Here is an 18,976-nt window from a genome sequence, read left to right on the forward strand (position 1 = left end):
TTTTATTTGCATATGCTGCAAACAGCACTGTTATTAAACAGACTGTTAATTATTCTTCCAGCCACCAACAGAGACAACTGGTGTGACAATAGTTACAACTTTCTGATTCCAGGTAAGAGTGGTCATGCAAAGCTCTACGCAGATGAGTTTTGCATGCTTGCTACTTTTATATATTGCTCTTTTAGAGAGATTTTTGGTGTTGTTTTCTTACAACCTGAAGCCATCCTTGTTTAAATTAACAAGGAACTGGGAAAAAGAGGGCTTTTTTGGTTACTCACCTTCCTTTTTGTAAAACATTTTATTAAATGCTTTCCTCTCTAGTTTGGTCCATTTAATATAGATCTTTATTATAACTTCTGTGTGTCTTTACTTTTTAGATGAATTTGAATCTTTAAAAAGTAACTTGATGCTGTACTTTCTCCTCTGAATAAGTAGTGACAATTAAAGCATGTGTTTAAAATTCATATTCCTGTTTGAGACTTGAAAAATGATCTTAAAGTGATTGTTGAATTGATTTCTAATAATGTACAGTTATGCAGTCAGCTTGTGTTACCAAAGGTTTTATTATGATGCATGTTACAGGATGTTGGTAAGAGACATCATGTGATAACTTGGCTTTTTGTTTTTCATTTCCCTTTTAGGAATTTCCGTAGGATGCAGATCATGCCTCTGGACTGCATTTGGGTAAAAAATGGGTTCTGCGCTTCTTTCGGGAGTCTTCCAACACATTTTCTACATTACTTTTTAATGGCATTATAATTGAACTTATGTGAAACAAATGGTATTGGATCATGAGTGAAGAAAAAAGCTTTGGTGTATCCCAGAAAATGTTGTCTCCTTCAAGAAGTACTAGCAGCTGCTCCTCCAAGCAGGGAAGCCGACAGGTAATGCCAACTGAAAACATTACTAAGATTGGCTGTTACTTTTACTCTGGAGTAGCAATGAATCTCTTAAACTGTTTTCCTGCTGCTTGCTTTTTTTATTTCATCAATTCTTTGTTTTCCTTATGCTCTTTTTTTTGTTGTTGTTGGTAACAGCATCTTGGTTTGAGTCAAATGCAGTAAACACACATTACCTAATAGCAAGTTCTTGTAAAATTGGAATGCTAAGAGTGAATTGGAATTTCTATCATGTTGTATGTATTGTATGTAGTGAAATACTGCTGCTGTAGCAGCTTGCTCTTAGTGTTTTGATACTGAAACCTCTCCCTGTAAGGTACCACTTCTCTGCTAGAATATTGTGTAACTGCTCTGCTTATTACAAGTTTCCAGGAAGAGGTGTGTGTGCATGTGTGAAAGACAGTGCATTTTTCTGAAACCTGACACAGAGCCTCTATGACAATGAAAACATGCTTGTGAATGCCCGTGTGTGCTGGTGGTTGCTGTAGAACTGTAGTTAGAAAAATAAGTATTTGTGTAACATGATGCATCTGGATGCCTAATGCAGAAGATGCTTTGTTTTCTGCAGAGGTGATGCTGTTCTTTAAACCTTATGGTTTTAGACTTGTCAGGTGCAAAGACTCGTAGACAAGTGAGACTGATGAAGACAGCTTTTGTTTGTGGACAAGAAACATTAACCTATAGCCACACTGACAGTTAAGCTTAAATATGCTCAATCCATGCTGGCAACATCATGAGCAGTATGTTCAACATAAACTTTTATTTCTACGAATTCTGGCTTAGTAGAGCTCTTGAAGCTGCCTCAGGTTGAAATTTTAATTGGAGTTGAGCATCTCAATCCCCCAAAGGCTTTGGAGACCTCAGCTGTGTTTTGAAATAGCACCTGCTTTATGGTATTTCTGGCCCCGTAGATACAACTGGCGAGACAGATGAATCTCTGAACCATTTGTGTTTTAAAGTGCCGTGCTTGTAAGAAATGCTGTGTATTTCCAGTATACTGAGCAAAGAAATCCTTGCCTCCAGGACACCTTTTTTGTTTTCCTGAGACTTTTTTTTTTTTATATCTTCAGTATGAGATTACCTTTGAAAAGTGTGGTTTAAAACATTAGGTATTGCCTGTTTCAAGAGTTCATGTCTATCAAGTGGTATCATGCAGTGCTTAAATAATAATTTTTACATGAGCATGACTAAATCCATTGGTGTGTTACACAGCCAGTATAAGCAACCATACTTAGGCAGAAGCAGTTTCTGCAAGAGCCTTGTTTACACTGCTATTTAATGTGATCAAATCTTTTGGCTAGCTCAGGCTTTTGATATTATTATTATTAGACCCCTTTTCTTAGCCATTTTGTTCTCACCTGCTTTCTTTGGAGAAAAGGAGTAATTCATTAAGATTTAACATCATCTTGTCAATCCCCAGTTTTTTAGTCATTGATCCCTGTACAAAAAATGCAAGGTGCACCTGACCAAGGTGAGAGATGCACCACGGTGTTTTGTTTGTCACTATATTTGTGGAGGTGGTAAATTGCCTCATACACTTATCAGGTCAAGATAAATGAAGGCATAAAATATGCTGCTTCCCAACATATCTTGAAGGGTGATAGAGTTGATATTTTGATATTTCTTTGTATGGGTCACTATGATAATTATCTCCATTTTGATCAGTGTTTCAGTACTAATCTTTTCATGGTCAGTCATTGCAAAATCAAGTAAGTAACAGTGTACTTTTGCACTTGGGAACCTACATGGGTTTGACTGATTGTCCACATTTTTAGGGAGTGGTAATGATAGAGGCAAGCCCATGGAAGTTGAGTTTGTGTGCCTTGTTATATGCTGGGATATGATCACTGAGCAGGGCTAAAAGCTCTGCTTGCTTGCTTTTTCTGTGTAGTTTGACAATTTACAAACATGTTTTTCTATAATTAAATGTGCTTTTTAAGCTTCCACTGGTCTTTCCGATATTTTTAAATATGGATTTCTAAGATTTGTAAGAAATACTTAACTGCTTTCTCCAATCCCTTCTTTACCAAATGCAGTGGCTTCTTAGCTTTGTTTGCATCTGCTGAAGTGCTCTAGAGGTCTTCCTTTAAAATAGTGAAATTCAGAAAGAAAAAAAAAATTAATTCTAAATTAGGGTTTCTTTAGCAATATCAGTGGTTGTATGCAGGGCTGTGTATTGCTGTTCCTTCCTTAATTCCCTGATGTTTTTGGTGGTTTTCACATAACTGTTTTTTTCACATTGAAACTGTGTTGCTGTTTATAGAACAAACAGTTTTGCTGGGGAAAACAAAGACTTAAACATGAACTCTGGGTATTTACCTAAAAATAACATCTGTGGGTAATTTTCCCTTTTTAAATTCTACTTGTTAATTATAGTTTGTGATGATAGCAAGTTTCAGTGCATGTTTTGTTAGATATACTCTTCTGCACTGCATGTGAGAAGATGGACTTTTAGGTCTAACAGACGCAGTACTCTGCATGAGTTGCTGGTCTGGACACAGCAGTACTTTGGATGAGGAACAGCTCTCCTCTTCCTGTTCCCCAAAAGGCTCTGGTCTTGCAGATTATAAAGATTTTTATCTTGCTAGATAGACCTTCTCTTTAGTGGTGTAAATCATATAGTATGGTATGTATTATAAGATCAAAATTGTTGGTTTGGGGAGTGAGAATGTTGGGAGATCTTTCTTGCATCCTGTCCCTTTGCTCCTGCCTTCCTACAAAGGATTTCTTGATCAAGCAGTTTTGTGTATATCATGAGTTGCTTCTTTTCTCACTCGCTCTTGTACTGGTAAACTGGAGCTTTGGAGCCTGTCCTTACTAATAGCCACCTACTCAGGGCTCAAAGACTGGAGATGAGCAATGCCACCATATGAGAGTTAATTTGCCTTTTTCATCTGCATGTTAATTTAAATGGCATCACTTTAGGCGTTCTGTTAAGAAAAGAGCAACAATCTGAAGTTCTGTAAGTCTGTTAAAAATCCCCTCATCTGAAAAGTACCACAGATTTTGTCTGTAATTTCCCCCCCCTCCCTGCCCAAGCCCTGGTAGAAGAGTACAGTGTAACACTGTTACTGATACTTTTAAACTTTCATGACACTATTAATAAAAAAATTATTTTGCCATATGCTTTGCAGATTCAGGAGTGAAGTGTTATGATTTTCATATTTCCTTTGTCTTCTAGCTCCATGGAGGGCTTCTTATTCCTCCTTCAAACACTTGCTCCTCTCTCAGGGACCTTCAGAGCTAGGTTTGTTGCTTGCAGGTTAGCAACAGAACTGCTTGACAGGTGCTTTTCTCTGTGCTGCTGATCTGACACAGCAGTTCTTTTAATCTGATTAAGTAGTATTTCCCCCCCAAAACAGTGGGATCAGAGTTTTGAGCCTGTCTGGTTTCCTAGGCACAGGCACTCTTGCAGGTACACACTAGCAGCAAAAAAGAAGCAGCTACCTGAGACTGGCATATGGAACCCTCCTAGTACCAGGCTGCTGTGCCTGCTAAAATTTGGCCATTGCTGCCCACACAGCAACATGTGTTAGCAGTGCAGAGCATAAGTAGTCATGTGCTGCAGAAGATGGACCACTGTGCCAAAGAAGAGTTGACTAAAGCAAAGCTGCAGGACTTGGAGAGGCCTACTTCTGCCTTTGCTGAACATGGTGACCTTTTTCTGCCAGATGCAACACATTTGCAGTGTGAACTGAAGATGTGAACAGTTATTCCTGTTCCACTAAGTTCACCTTCGCCTTGAAGCCCAATAGCAGGTTGGAGGTTACTGCCAGATCCCACCTGTTTCCCTTTGCCTTCCTCTTCCACAAAGTCACAGCTCAAATTGTGTTTGGTGAGGAAGGAAAGGTGGTGTTGATCATCTTTAAATTTAAATTGACCTGTGATCAAAAGAAGATATATTGTGGTAGTTACTTTTCAGTTTAAATATATTAACTAACTTTTAACATAGATTCAGCAGGGAAAAGCTTCATGTCAGAAGAGCTGCTTAAAACCTCACGCTCTAAAAAAGAAAATTAAATCATTTCTGCCAATTTTATGAACTGTAACAAATGCTTTAGTTGCAGCTGATGCCAACCCTTATCCTTCACAAAGCGGGTTTCTATTTTTGGCACTTTAAAGTATTTGGTACAATTGACTGCATTTTACACTGAGAGAAAGTCTGACACTGTCATCTGTTTCATTCAGGGAACTGCAAGTGCAAGCATCGGTCTGAGAGATGTTCAAACTCATTACCTCATTCTTTTTCCTGAAATAATTCACCTTGAGGAGCTGTATGGTGCAGAATATTGCAGGAAATAGAGGCTTATATTAAAGAAAATTACTACAGTCAACCTAATGACATACTTATCTCTGAAAACCAAAGAAATGCCTTTTCTTTGCAGCCACTGAGCAGGTGTGAGCCAAGTAGCAGCTACAGGGTGAATTTCCAGCACTGATCTGAAATGAGCACCTCTGGACCTGAGAAGAATAAAGTGTATGTCCCTCCCTCAGCCTTGAGTGAAATTTCTGCCTGGGCAGCAAACAGTGTTGATCGTTTTGTGCAGATATTGCCCTATAATGACACAATCTTTTATAGTGTCATAACCGCAAGACACTATTAATCTGGATATCAGGCTTATACTAGAACTGTTAATGTCATTCAGCTGGGAGCTTTGGTGGTTATTTGGGTGGGGTTTTGTGGTGGTGGTTGTTTTTTTTTTTAATTTAGCACTGGAGTTTGGGGTATCTCTTTCTGTTTCCTGTTGTGGGATAAGAATCAGCGAAATGGACCATAATCTGAATGCTTCCTGTAGCTTTCAGGAAATCCTGTACATCCAATTTGCTCCTCTGCTATTTCAGACAGATGAACAGAACAGTTGATAACTGACCAACCTGATTCGTTTGCCTTCATTTTTAGAGTAAGCAGTTTTCTTTCACTTCTGCAGCTGCTCCCAGCAATAGCCAACTGACGCTTTTTCCTCATCAAATGAGGTGTCAGATCAAACTGACAAGAAAAAAGAAAAAGCAAAAAAAGAGCAAACGGATCTAAAAGCAGTCACAGCAGCAGTGTTTTGAAAAATGTGGGAGGTTCATGGTTCAGCTGGGAAAGTTTGGACTCTTCTGGACAGGTGTATGTGGAAGAGGACTTGATGCTGTTACTGCAGCCTTGCACCTTGCATGTATCCAGCAGGTCCCCAAAAAAATAATTCTCTGAGCTATCCCTTGCCTCTCCTTGTGTAACTTAGTCAAATAGGTAGTCTTGTGCTTCTAAAAGGATCAGTTTCAAAATTCAGTTAAGCTACCTCTATGTAAAGTTTGCAGCTGAAGTGTGAGGTTCCCAGGGCAGAAATGTGGTTAGGAAACTTGCCTTCACCACTTGAGACTGAGCAGGCCATTGGGCCGACTTGATGGGATTCAGCTGTTCTTCCCAGTTTTAAACTTTTTAATTGTGAGGGCACATTTTTGGCCACCTCACTGACCTGAAAAACTGAGAAATGTGGCTCTTCTTCAGGAACATGGGAGATGCCTTGTTTGTGGACTGCAGGAGAGGCACAGACAAAACTGGAGTTGTGAGGCAGGCCAGGATGTGCTCTGCATTTAAAAGTTTGACTGAAGCTATTGACACTGTGTATGTTCTAGGTGGGTGGAACTGGTGGAGTTCTTTTTCAGCTTCTTCCTTTCTCTTCACCTCACATGCCCAATGTAGCATGGGTCTGTCTACTGAACTGAGGTTCAGGCGTCCCTCTCTTTCTAAGCTTAACCTTACAGAACGATGAATCTGAATTCTTGTGTATTTCTTGACAGTGCTCAAAGTTCTGCTTCTCTCCTGCAACCAGACCACTTTATCAACCGTATACTGTGTGTAAGCTTAAATAAAGTCTGTGAGAACTTGAGCCAGAATTCAATAAAGTTTGTTCATTAGGTGTAATTCTTGAATACTGAAGAATACCTACTGTTTACTAGTCCTGACTGCTGTCAGATTAATTCTCAGTGGAAAATGTTGTGTTTAGGTACTGCAGTTTAATATATTTCAGCAAAGGTAAGGGAAATATCTTGCTTCGTAATCGGACAAAATATCTTTTAATCTTTCCTGACTAATTTTGAAAAGAAAGAATAAAATGTATAATCACAACATTTTTCTTAATCTCACAGATGCTCCTTAAGTAAAATCATCTCTCACTAGTTCTGTCAAGATTCTCGCTTTTTAAAATGTTTACGTTTGTCCAAGTCCCCAGTCTGAAATCAGCTAATGTCAAGATTACTTTTTTATATTGGTTCATTTGGTAGATATTTTCTGAGGAGATGAGGTTTTATCCACACATGGATGTTTAAGCAGCAGTAAGTTCAGCTGTTACTTGTAAATTGTAGCATTACACTATATTTGATTATAATTAAAGAGACTGTTCTCTGTCATCATAATAGTCCCAATCCTTGTGATTGTATAAGGGTTAATAAATATGCTTTAATAGGAAAAAATTCCAAGAGCACTACAGAAAGCGTTTAGTGGCCTAATATTTACAATTATGGCAAAAGAGCTGGTGGAACATAATTTCTTTATGGCTCAAAAGTCAAAGTTGTAGACTGGAATGTTCTGTCCAAAAAAAAAGTAGGGCAAGGAAAAGGCCCTTAATTGTGGAGGCTCAGAGCTGCCTTTGCACTTGAATAGCTGTCAGACTGTAGCTAGGGAGCTCTAGCTAACTGCCCTTGTAGGGGCACAGGCTGCCTCTCTGCTTCATCCTCTGCCAGCTCACCCTGTGAAGGACCAGTGCCATGAGTCTCCAGCAGCAGAGTGTGTGCTGCTCTGGCTGGTGTTAGGCTGAAGACAGCCCAGGAGACCTGCCACTCTTCCTTCAGCCCACTAACTCATGACATCCATGAGTAACTTCTCTGTTCCCTGATCTGGTATCATAGTAATTTATTCCCAAGCTAGAAAGGGTTCATGATTATTGAGAACTTTAAGTGATTCTCAAAGTAGTAAAAATAAAGAATATGGAATGTGTAACTTCTGGTTTTCAATAGCAAAAATTTGATTTCATGATTGTTGGTTAGAAATAAAGTTATCTAGGTGGTGGTTAAAATACCCCTCAAATTGGAGGGAGTAGATAAGCTATTTAATACAAAAATGACAAGGACAAAGTTCACACCTGCAGGGGCACAAAATGTGTGCCACGGTAACAATTTTGGCTAGGACAACTGAAGTTTTGGCTTACCTTTGGGTAGCAGAACATCACTGTGTGGTCTGTAGCATGTTGAATGATGGGGGCTGCTCAGCCTCATTTCTACTGGCTGCAGCCTGTGGTGTTGTGAGTGCTGGCAGAGTGAACTCAAGCCAGGGAAGGAGAGCAGCTTTCCAGTTTCTTCCATAAAGTGCAGCACAAGACAAATAACCATGAAAAGGTGGAGTGCTGTCAGTGGTGTGGTGGAGTAAGAGGTCACATTGCTTAAGCTCTTTAATGAATGTCTTTCCTAAGATATTCTGCTGTTGTGCCTCGTACTCAATAATGACCATATTAACTGAAGTAACTTTTTTTTTTTTTTCCCCTGGGTTTCTAGGAGTGAGTTTTAAGGATTGTGGAGATGGATAAATGAGCACAACTATCAATTGCTGATTTTTCTTTCATTTTTGTTTTTAAGTTTTGAGTCAGTCAAGTGCTTTTTAGGAATACTTCCCTACATGTGTCTTACAGGGAGGACCACGAGTACTTACCTATTTGATATAGTTCTCTTCCTCAAAGTGTTTCATACTGGTCCCTTTTTGTCATTCTAATAAATTCTATATGTTAAAGTATTCTTCTTCAATTACATGGGGATGGTACCAGCACTTGTCATTTCCTGTCAGTCCTTCATAACTCTAATCTGTCAAATCCTCTGGTTGCTTGCAATAAATAATTCATGAACCCTCTGATCATAAGTCTTGAAACTTGTGTTACTTTCTCATTTGCAGTCATTCCATAAGAACTGTAAAGATACTATGGGATTTATTCTCTTCTTTGTTATGTTGCTCCGGGGTCTTTCCTTTAGGAGTTCCTGATGGCAAAAAAAAAAAAAGAGAACTTCTTTTAATTAGGGGTGTATCTGATAAAAGGTGGTTTTTACTTGTACTCTCCTTTTATGTCATCTTCCTTATGGTGCTTAAGTGACTTCCTGGCTTTTTCATTTATTGTCATTTAATGTTATTGTTTTTACTTTAGGGAGACTGCAATTCACACCAAACACAACCCCCTGGATTAATAAATATGGGTGAAAGAATTTTATAGAAAAGGTTGTAATTTTCGGTGCCTTTTATTTCTGCTTCATACCCTACAAAACGTAATCTTTTTAGCATAGACTGCTTCTGTCTGGAATGACAGAAGATTTTTTTTGATGCTAAATTGTGACTAGGCTATGGTGGTTATACACTGTGTATGCATGTACAGAAAAATATACATAAAATTCTGGTAAGCACATGTTCAGTGAAGCAAGGTATCATAAAAATAGTTTTTTCTTTAATTTGCATTGTTTCTATGAAAATAAAAAGGCATCTTGTCTCTTGGAAGATACATAAAAAAATAAAAAGACAGATCTGAATTTAGCTTTCAGTATAATTTGGTTGTCTTTTTTTTTTAAATTTGTTGATTTTTTTCCTCTTGAATCTCTCTTAACAATTCTGTTCTTTGGAAGAAATAAGATCTACATTTGGATTTTCTGTTTAAGCAGGACAGCTGGGAAATTGTGGAAGGACTCCGGGGAGCAATGAATTGTACCCAGGAGCCACAGAAGCAGGAGGGCTGCTTGCTGAAAAAAAGGAAATGGCCTCTGAAGGGCTGGCATAAGGTAGGAATGGAATGTGTATCTGAAAGCCTGATGCCATGTCAGTGAGACTTGCTTGGTGAGGTTTTGTGACAGAAAGATTATTTCAGAGCAGAGAAAGTGTTCCGCAAAGAAATGCGGTTTTAGGAAGAGAGACGTTTGGGGGTTTGTGTTCAGGTGTTTTTTTGGTGGTGTTCATTTAGTTTGGTTGTTTGATTTTAATTCTCTGCATTTCCCATTACAGAGATACTTCTTTTTGGATAGAGGGATTTTGAAGTACTCTAAATGCCAAGCCGACGTAAGTGATCTGAAACTCGTTAAGGCCATTATAGGGTAACAACACTATTTTATCCAAAATAACAATGATTCACTATTGTTTGCATTGGGGAATAGTTTCAGCCGTTCCAAACAGTAGGTTGAAGGGAGTAAAATTATGGTTTCAGCAGGTAATAGCTATCGTTCACCTGGAGTGATAGTATTCTTTTTACTCTTTTACAGATAGAGAGAGGGAAGCTTCACGGCTGTATTGATGTTGGACTTTCTGTCATGTCTGTAAAGAAATCAACAAAGTGTATAGATTTGGATACAGAAGAGCAGATATACCATCTGAAGGTAGGTTTTCAAGATCACTATAACCTTGCTCCCCCCAAAAACCCAAAACCTTACATTAGTTATGTAAGGTTTTACCTTTTTTTTTTTTTTTTTTTTTTTTTGGTTAGTAGGAGGTGTGTTAGTTACACTAGTAACTTGCAAACTAGTCTCCAGAGACTAGAAAGTATTTTATAACTGGAGAGGCCTCATTGTACTGTTCCAGAGTCAATAACCCTCTTCTGAACAGAAGATTGGAAGATGCTTCATGTTTAGCAGCATCCTTTTCACTCAGCACTTCTTTCAGCAAAGGGTATGCACTTGTTGTACAAGTGCTTTTATTTTCAGTAGTTGACTTGCTCTTTGACTTATTTATTAGAAGCATTTTCCACAGTCAAATGTGTATTTTTCTCTATCCTTGGGGAATAAATCGTTTTAAAATGTTACCAAAATAAAATTTCTATTTGTGATTAGTTAAACCTTGACTAAACCTTAAAAATGGCAATTAAGAAATGGCAAATTTTCTTTTTTTAATTTATATTGGACTTTTTTTTCCCTCATCTAGAAGTTGCTAAGTATTGTTTTGCATTGGAATTCATATCTATGCCAACTGAAGTTTCTCTTTTGCTTGTCTTGATCCCGTGATTAATTTTCTGTTGTGCTTAAGCTCATGCAGTATGCATTTTAGTAGGGGCATCATAAGAAAATTTGTTGGTATTTTGCCAACAAAGGTCAGCCAGGCTAGCTTCCTAATGAGCACAAAATACCTTAGTTTCTTTGCTACTGATTTTGAACGTGAATGTTATAAAAATCTGATATTTTGTGTAGGTGAAGTCTCAGGAGCTGTTTGATGAATGGGTAGCAAAACTTCGTCACCACAGAATGTACCGTCAGAACGAAATCTCCATGTTTCCCCATGATGTCAATAACCTTTTCTTCCCTGTGTCATCCACTGCTGACTCTGTCCCTGCTTTCTGTGATTCTGCCTCGGGTAGAAAGGTAATAGTTATGATTTATAAATAATGAGCTTTCGTCAGGGATTCAAGTAGTCTGATTTGTGTTTATTAAGTAAAGAACATAATGGAAGTTTGTGGTGGGATTTAAGTTATGATCTAAAATGTCAAGAGGAAAATGATATTATGTATTGATTTACTCCCAAGCAGTTTTCTCTCTGCTGTTAAATTTTATAATATTTTCTTGTTGTTTTAATGAAGCAAATTACATTTTCATGATGACTTTTAAAACTGCATATTGAGTTAGAATTCTCATAATTTTTAGGACATACATCAGTATTTGTCTGATATATGCTGGTGTATATTAGCCGAAAGAGCACTCTGCTAGATTTTTTCCCTTTAGCATTTTTTCATTTATCTTTAAACTAATAGAACCTCTCCCCTTTTACATTAATGAATCTGACTGCACTTACCTGAGGAGTATATAGGAATTATAAATAGTGACCACACATGATGGCTCTTGTATATTTTTGACTGAGGTAGAAGCATTATTCAAACCAATCCAAGGACCATGCTGAAGGGGTGCGTGGGGTCTGGATGGGTCCAGTCGGCGGTTCTGTGCCTGAATACAACCTCTGTGCCTTCAGCAGGCTTCCTGTGGTGCCCCCACCTCTGTGGCTGCAGCAGTCTGCTCTTCCAGGCTGCGTCTGTATGGAAACGACAAACTTCCCGCGGCCATTTAGTTCTTTACTCCCAGAAGACGGCAGGGATAGAAAGGGAGAAGCAGATCAAGAGTAAAAGTAGAGCATTGCAAAGCCTGTGATAGATCTACGGCTGTGCTCTCAAAAAGGAAAATAAAAACCAAAAAATTCAAAACCATGTGACCAGCCAGCATACCTAAAATCTATGCTCTCTGTCAGAAAACTAACCATTTCTTCTTTTCCATGAAAGACTTTAATTCACTTCTAATTTATTAATCCAGATTTGCACTGCAAAGAAGCCCTACTTATTTTCATGTGAAAAATAGAAGGGGATAGTGGTTAAGCTGCAGTTAATCACCTTAACTCTGCTGAAGCTAAATGGAAGTTTGCCAATTTATACCAGCTCTATCTTCATGCTGGTCAATATCACTCCAAATGTTAGGTTATTTTGAGAAAAATGTATTGAGTGAAATTTGCTTTGCATATTACTTGCTTTTGGAAAGACCTGGTCAGTTTTCACACCTCTTTTTTTGTTGGGAGGTAGGCGTATGTGGAATGCTTGGATTCTAAAGTTTAGCCACCCTGGTCAAAAGTAAAACTGTGCTAACTAGAGCTACACAAACTCTCTTGCATATCTCTTGGCAAATGCCTACTTCCTTCTTTCCCTCTGCTCATGTCTATGAGTTATGGAGAAGCTATATGGGATAGATTCCTGAAGAGATGAATGTGGGATTTGCTCACAAAATGCCAATACAATCGGTCATCTTTAAATTCAGTTTACTTGTACTTCTAAAGGTGCTGGGATTATTATTTGAGTATTCATATATAACCGAAGCTCATACAGCTTTATGTTGGAATAAAACAGCTAAACTACATAGATTATAAATAAGTGGGCTTATTGATGTTTATTACTATTGCATACTGACTATATAAATTCATACAATACTGAATGACTTCACACGGATAGTGCATTTTATTCTGCAACTCAAGTTGGAGATTATATTGTAAATTTAAAAAGACCAGCTAAGAAAACTGCAACTGAGATGTAGATGATGCTTCTTATGACTAGATTTAAAATAATGCTACCTGAATTTTGATATAAGGTGAGCAGAAGGTAACAAAGTTTCTAAAGTATATGCTTCAGAGAAGAGACAAACAATTTAGTCAGTTTTTCTTGTAATTAGTGAAGTGGCCACAGAATGGTAGGAGCTGGAAGGGACCTCTGCAGATCATCTAGTCCAAAGCAAAAGCAGGTTGCACAGGAACATGTCCAAGTAGGTTTTGAAAGTCTCCAGATAAGGAGAGTCCACAACCTCTCTGGGCAGCCTAGTACAGTGCTCTGTCACCATCACCCTGGTCTTGTAATGGCACTTAAGAAACATTTTAAAGTGCATTTTAAACAAGATGTGGACAAAGCATGTAACTTATGCAAGTCCCTGACATAGATATTCTTAAAGATAAAAGGTTTAGTAAGCTCTAAAAATAATTGATGTTTGAATGGCTATTATTTGTAGTTACGTTAGGGAAGAAATCAGCTTTATCGTCCATAATAAACTGGTAATAGTATTGGGTAGAAATTTTGTTCATTTGAAAATACTTAATTGTACTTGTCAATTAGCTCTTACACAATTTCCAGCATCTGCTAAAGCATCTGATAGTGGATGCTGCTGAAAATTAGTTCAGTTTGAAAGTGGTTACTGAGACATTGAAAAAGGGTAGTATTTACCCAGATGAGGTGTATGGTCACACATGTATTAAGGTCTGTCAAGCTAAATCCATGCTAAAGTGATACAATTTTGAGTAAAATGTTTAAATACTATCTAGTAGATATTGCTTTCTTCACTGAAAAATAGCTTTAATAAATACATGCATGTTACATTTAAGTTACTTTTGGAGTTCCTTTGGGAAGCAGGGAGAAAGAACACAATGTCCAACTTGGGTCCTGTTCTAATATGGTGCTTTAATTATATCAAATCAATTTATGCAGAATTTTGCCCTTCCTCAAAATCTCATTTTCAGCAATTTTTTTATTGTTCCTTTAGTATTTCCACTATTTGTGCATAGCAGTCGTGTTCAAGATCCTGACAAGACCATTGACTGTACTCCTAGTTTAGTTCTTACACTTTTTTTCCCCTCTGTATTGTTGATGCCTTCAGTCCTTGTTGTTGATTATGGACCTCAATAGTTGGTTGTCAGAATTTGTGCATACAACAGTAAAATATTGTTTGTTAATAACTCACTACTTCTTCTTTGGAACAGGCAGGCAGCTTGACCAAACAGAATTCATCGTCACCTGGAGGTAACTTGTCGTTTTCCTTTTCGAGTAATGAGTCCAGGATTTCATCTTGGCTACAGTCTTCTGAAGACATGGAGAAATGCTCAAGAGGTAATGTTACTGGAAGGAATTTGGAAGTAGCCTAGTATTTCCCCTGGCTTTCCTTGACAGAGTACTACACCACAAGCAGTCATTAGTTAGTTTTCTCTGAAACTCGAGTGAGGAAAGGGGTGGCTGTTGATTAACTGGCTATTCACTTGTTTTTAAAAGGACTAGTGATTTTTGGATGTGGTGGTATCAATTGTGGGCACTCCTCAAAGAACCTGTCTATTTTGGTACATTTATATACAAACAGCACCTTCAGTAGTAAGATTTGAACTTTCTTATGCTGGGTATTCAAAAAAAAAAGGAAGCATCCAAAATCTAGTTGTTTAGCAAGCATTGTATTTTTGTACTTCAAAGTCCCCTTCTGCTTTCATCCTTTCCTAAGGGCATGAAGATATTTTTCATGTTGGTAGTGTCTCTGTGATACTTCTTTGGTAAAGTTCTACCTACCAGTGAGCTTCAGCTTTAATATAAACAAGCCTCATGTCTAGCTCTGAATGTACAATTCAGTCTTGAGGCCTATGGCATTGTTACCCTCATCATGAGGAGCTCTGACTAGTCACAGGCTGCAGTAATTATCACGTTGTTCTCCTTTTTCTACAGCCAACTAGGATAAAATATGATCATAATACACAACATACAGATGCATTACAATACTTTGCATTTGAACATGAAGATAGAAGGATACAAGCTTTTTATCCTGTCATCTAATAATGTGCTCGTAGTCAATGAATAACTTAAGCTAGCTATAATCAAAATAAGACCAGCCTACAAAGAAAGAAACTTTCAGCATGTCTTTTACTTTAGGGCAACTGAAAATGTTTTCTTGTTCGAAACAGACCTCTCCAACTGTCACACATATTTACTGGAAATGAACCAGCTGTTACAGAGCATGGATGTTCTTCACAGGACATATTCAGCACCTGCTATAAATGCTACGCAGGTTTGTTGTGGTGGTGTGGTTTTTTGTGTGTTTGTGTATTTTTTTTGGGGTGTGTGGTTTTTTTTTTTTGTTTGTTTGGTTGTTTTTTGGTTTTTTTTTGGGGGTGTGTGTGTGTGGTTTTTTTTAAATCCCAAAAATTTCCCCTTGCAATTCCAAAAAGCATCCCCAAATCCTAAAGGATCAAGGTGTATATTCTTAGCTCTGCTAGCCTTATGGCAGCCTGTATTATTTTTGTCCTGTGTGTTGTTAAAAGGTTGGACCTTTAGAAAGCCCAAAGAAGGAAAAGAGAACACACAGGAGGTGGCGATCCAGAGTTGTTGGGAAAGAGTCTAAAGGAACATTACAGGTAACTTCAGTCCTTTCAGTCAGTGCCCATCTTTCTCCAGGTCTCAGTTACTGATCACTTCTTGATCTGACCAGTTTAGGATATGTGAATCCTTTCTAAGTAGTGTCCTGTGCTAGCTCATTTTAAGTAGTAACAGACAAACCACAAATAATACTGTCATTGATATCTGCAATAGGATCTGTGCTGTTACTTCCAGGAGACTGGCCATGATTTTGGGGGTTGTGGTTTTTTTTTTTTTTTTTTTTTTTTTTTTTTATCATCAGTATGTGAATTTGGTTAGCAAATTCTCCCAGTAGTTTTGTACATGTTTGCATCCAGAGGCTGTGTGACCAGATACTTGTAAATGGGGAAAGGTAGTATAGTATATGCTACAGCTCTCACTCTTCTTCGAGTTTTGCCAGATCTCCAGTTATGATATCTTGGGCAAAGTTATAGCTGTGGTTTCACCTGTGAGTTGTTATCCATTCCAAGGCTATTGGTACTTGACAGTAATTTTTCCATTTTGATGTCTCCAGTGTGTTATCCAGATGGGCACAATAAACCAAAATTTTCTTCACAATTGGCAAAAACATCACAAATGGCAATCTTTCTTACAGGTACCTTCAGTTTTTTCTGCCCCTATGAGACTGCATGCTTCCAATCCAAACTTATCTACAATAGATTTTGTAGAGGAGAAAAATTACTCCGATGGTTCTGAAACACCATCAGAATTTACTAAAATGCAAGAGGACTTATTTCACATTGCACATAAAGGTAAATGGAATTGTCTTGGATATATGTTTTTATATCACAATTTAAATAGTGGTGTGACTTCTGAGAATGCTTCCTGCTTAATGTTTAGAAAAAGCAGAAAACGCCTTCCCTTCCTTTAATTCCCGTGAAGAATTGTGAATGTTGAGGTCCTGAGTAAATTGAAAAGAGTGGCTTAATTATCACTTTTTCTTTTTTATAATAAAAAGTGATAATAAAGAACAGGCCTTTGTTTTATGTGTTAAACCCCTAGATTGTATTTTTTTTTTCCAAAAGGTAAAAAATATAAAATCAGTTGCCAGAAACACAACAGCAGATTATACTTTTTTTGTTTCCATGTATATGTATGTACATGGGCACACTTATGTCTGTATTATATTTGTTGTGCTTCACTATATTCCAGAGTCAACATTTGTTGGTGATGCAAGGGTTGCTATGGTAGTAACCTACTTTTACTGGATAAAGAAGAGTAAAATCATGTAGAGTAGCCCGAGGGGCAGCTTGGCTAGAGATGTTTCTTGTCTCAAAATCATTATTCATTAGCAGTGCTTTGCTCTATCACCCTCCCACCAGAAACATTTTTATTGTTGAACCGATCTTGGCGAGGAAGGCACTTAGGCATTTATATCTGAAAGACTTTTGGAAGTATTGCCTTTTTCCTCTTTTGCCCAGGATAATTGTTGATGTTATCAATAAGCATTCTTTGCTTGTTTTTCCCCTCTGGTGCTGATATATCTTGATTCCATTACGTAAGGAATGTGTCTAAGTGTAGTAAACTTTTTGAAGTCAATTATAGTCAAAACTAATGTATCTTTTCCAAAAAGAGAAAAGAAGTGGGGGTGTGGTGCAGCTGGAAAAGCTGTTAAGCAGAGCAAAGATATCACCTACTCAGGATCATGTTACCTGAAATGTCCATGTCAGAAATTTTGGTTCGATTGACCAATGCATTTGAGGGGACAATTGACTTGGTTTTATTTCATTCGGTGTCGTTTTATTAAAAGTACAAAGACATTTTTTCCAAAGATGCTTTATACCATACTCCTTCCAAAAAAGGGCAGGGAAGAAAATTTGTGCTTGAGCTTTTGGTGCAAAGTAAATAAAAGGCAACATTTGTACTTTTGTATGTAGTAATCCTTGAAAATTTAAGTTAGTATACTAACTTATTAAATTACACTTATGGTCACTGCATATTGAGGTCATGTCATCCACATATGAAAGGCTAACAAAATAGATCATACATCTTCCTTCCCACTCCCTGTGGCACTGCTAAAGATTTCTTCAAACAGGTTAAAGTATGAGAATTCTCTGGTAATGGTTCACAGCTTTAAGTATGTTTTCTTAGAGAAGCAAACAAGGTTACATCAAATACTCAGTGAATTGATAATAATTCAGATTAACTCAGAGTGGGTAATTAGAGAGAGGTATCTGAGATTTCTTGTTCTTTGTCCTGTCTGCATCCATGCTCAGATTTTATATCTCCATTTCCATGTGAAAGCTTTGATACATTTTTGCATTGGCAGTTTTTATGACTGTATTACAAGGCTTGATTAAGTGCTTAGAAATCCTCTAACTCTCCAGTGAGATAAATGTTCAGATCTTTCATAAACAAATATTACTGAAATATTTTTATTAATTCCTTGTGGTTAAAGAAAAGATTAAATATCTTTAAAGGAAAAAAAGTGCATTTCTCTTTTAAAAATCTAGTGATTTTAAAATTGCATGATCCAATTTAAACATTTCAGGCTGGTGATGCTGGCTCAGGAAGTAGAAGGACCAGTGTAACGTGCACAACATTCAGGATATGACCCTTTGAGTCACCAAATCATCTAATGAGCTGAAATTTCTTTATCCCCAAAAGAGATAACAAAACTCAACACCACAGCTGACTGGCTTGTGGAGAAACTACTAACTCTGTAGCTGTGGCACAGTATATGTTATAGGTGCCTTTTTTTTTTCCTTATTTCATTTTTTCTTCCATCTCTTCTCCTCCCTCACTGGAATTCTTAAAAGAATGTAGATTAGAGTCATGAACATCTGAAGATTCAAGCTAATTGGGGAGCAAAAGCAAGTGAACAGCAGATGTGGTTAGTTAGCTTTGTTGCCATCTGTCACAAATAATCAGAGTAATTTTGACTGTGGCTAATATAGTCAATATGGCAGTCAACACCATAAACACTTCTCCTACTAAAAATCTACCCTATAACCTTGATTAATATTATTTGGTTTTAGTAACCCACTCTGGGTCTCTCAGCCTAAATTCTTGTTTCTGTCACCACAAATGATATTTCAATGAAGTTTTACAGAACTGGTATGTATACAATTGGTGGCTGGTTTTAACTGTCACTTTTTATGAAATCGTTCTAGTTTACTTCATTTTGAGGTCAGCTTTCAGCACCATATCTACAGAGAGAGAAAAGCTGAAGCAGATGCTGGAGCATGACACATCCTCATCTCCATCTGCACAAATAGTTGGCTTGAAGAATGCCTTAACATCCGTAAGTAGTGACACACTGAATTCAGTTCAGCAGCCTTCGTTGTCATCAGATACTACTTTTACATTTTATTGTAGTTAATTTCTCTTTCTTTAGCGTCTGTTTTGTGCTAGAATTTGCGGTACTGAATCATAGTAAGTTATTTTATATAT

The 18,976-nt window shown here is 37.5% G+C and overlaps 1 protein-coding gene across 1 annotated transcript; it reads left to right on the plus strand.

The window, feature by feature from the left end:
* Positions 1 to 791: 791 nt before the first annotated feature.
* Positions 792 to 18,831, plus strand: LOC103770603 (oxysterol-binding protein-related protein 3-like; the record flags this gene model as incomplete). Its single annotated transcript, XM_008937870.1, has 10 exons — positions 792 to 884; positions 9,579 to 9,695; positions 9,916 to 9,969; positions 10,170 to 10,283; positions 11,088 to 11,258; positions 14,173 to 14,299; positions 15,133 to 15,236; positions 15,490 to 15,582; positions 16,179 to 16,335; positions 18,697 to 18,831. Coding segments are annotated over exons 1-10 (1,165 nt in total), but the record flags the coding sequence as incomplete, so codon positions are not given.
* Positions 18,832 to 18,976: the final 145 nt, after the last annotated feature.

This window comes from Merops nubicus, unplaced genomic scaffold (assembly GCF_000691845.1).
Source record: "Merops nubicus isolate BGI_N331 unplaced genomic scaffold, ASM69184v1 scaffold12623, whole genome shotgun sequence".
NCBI classification, from domain to species: domain Eukaryota; kingdom Metazoa; phylum Chordata; class Aves; order Coraciiformes; family Meropidae; genus Merops; species Merops nubicus.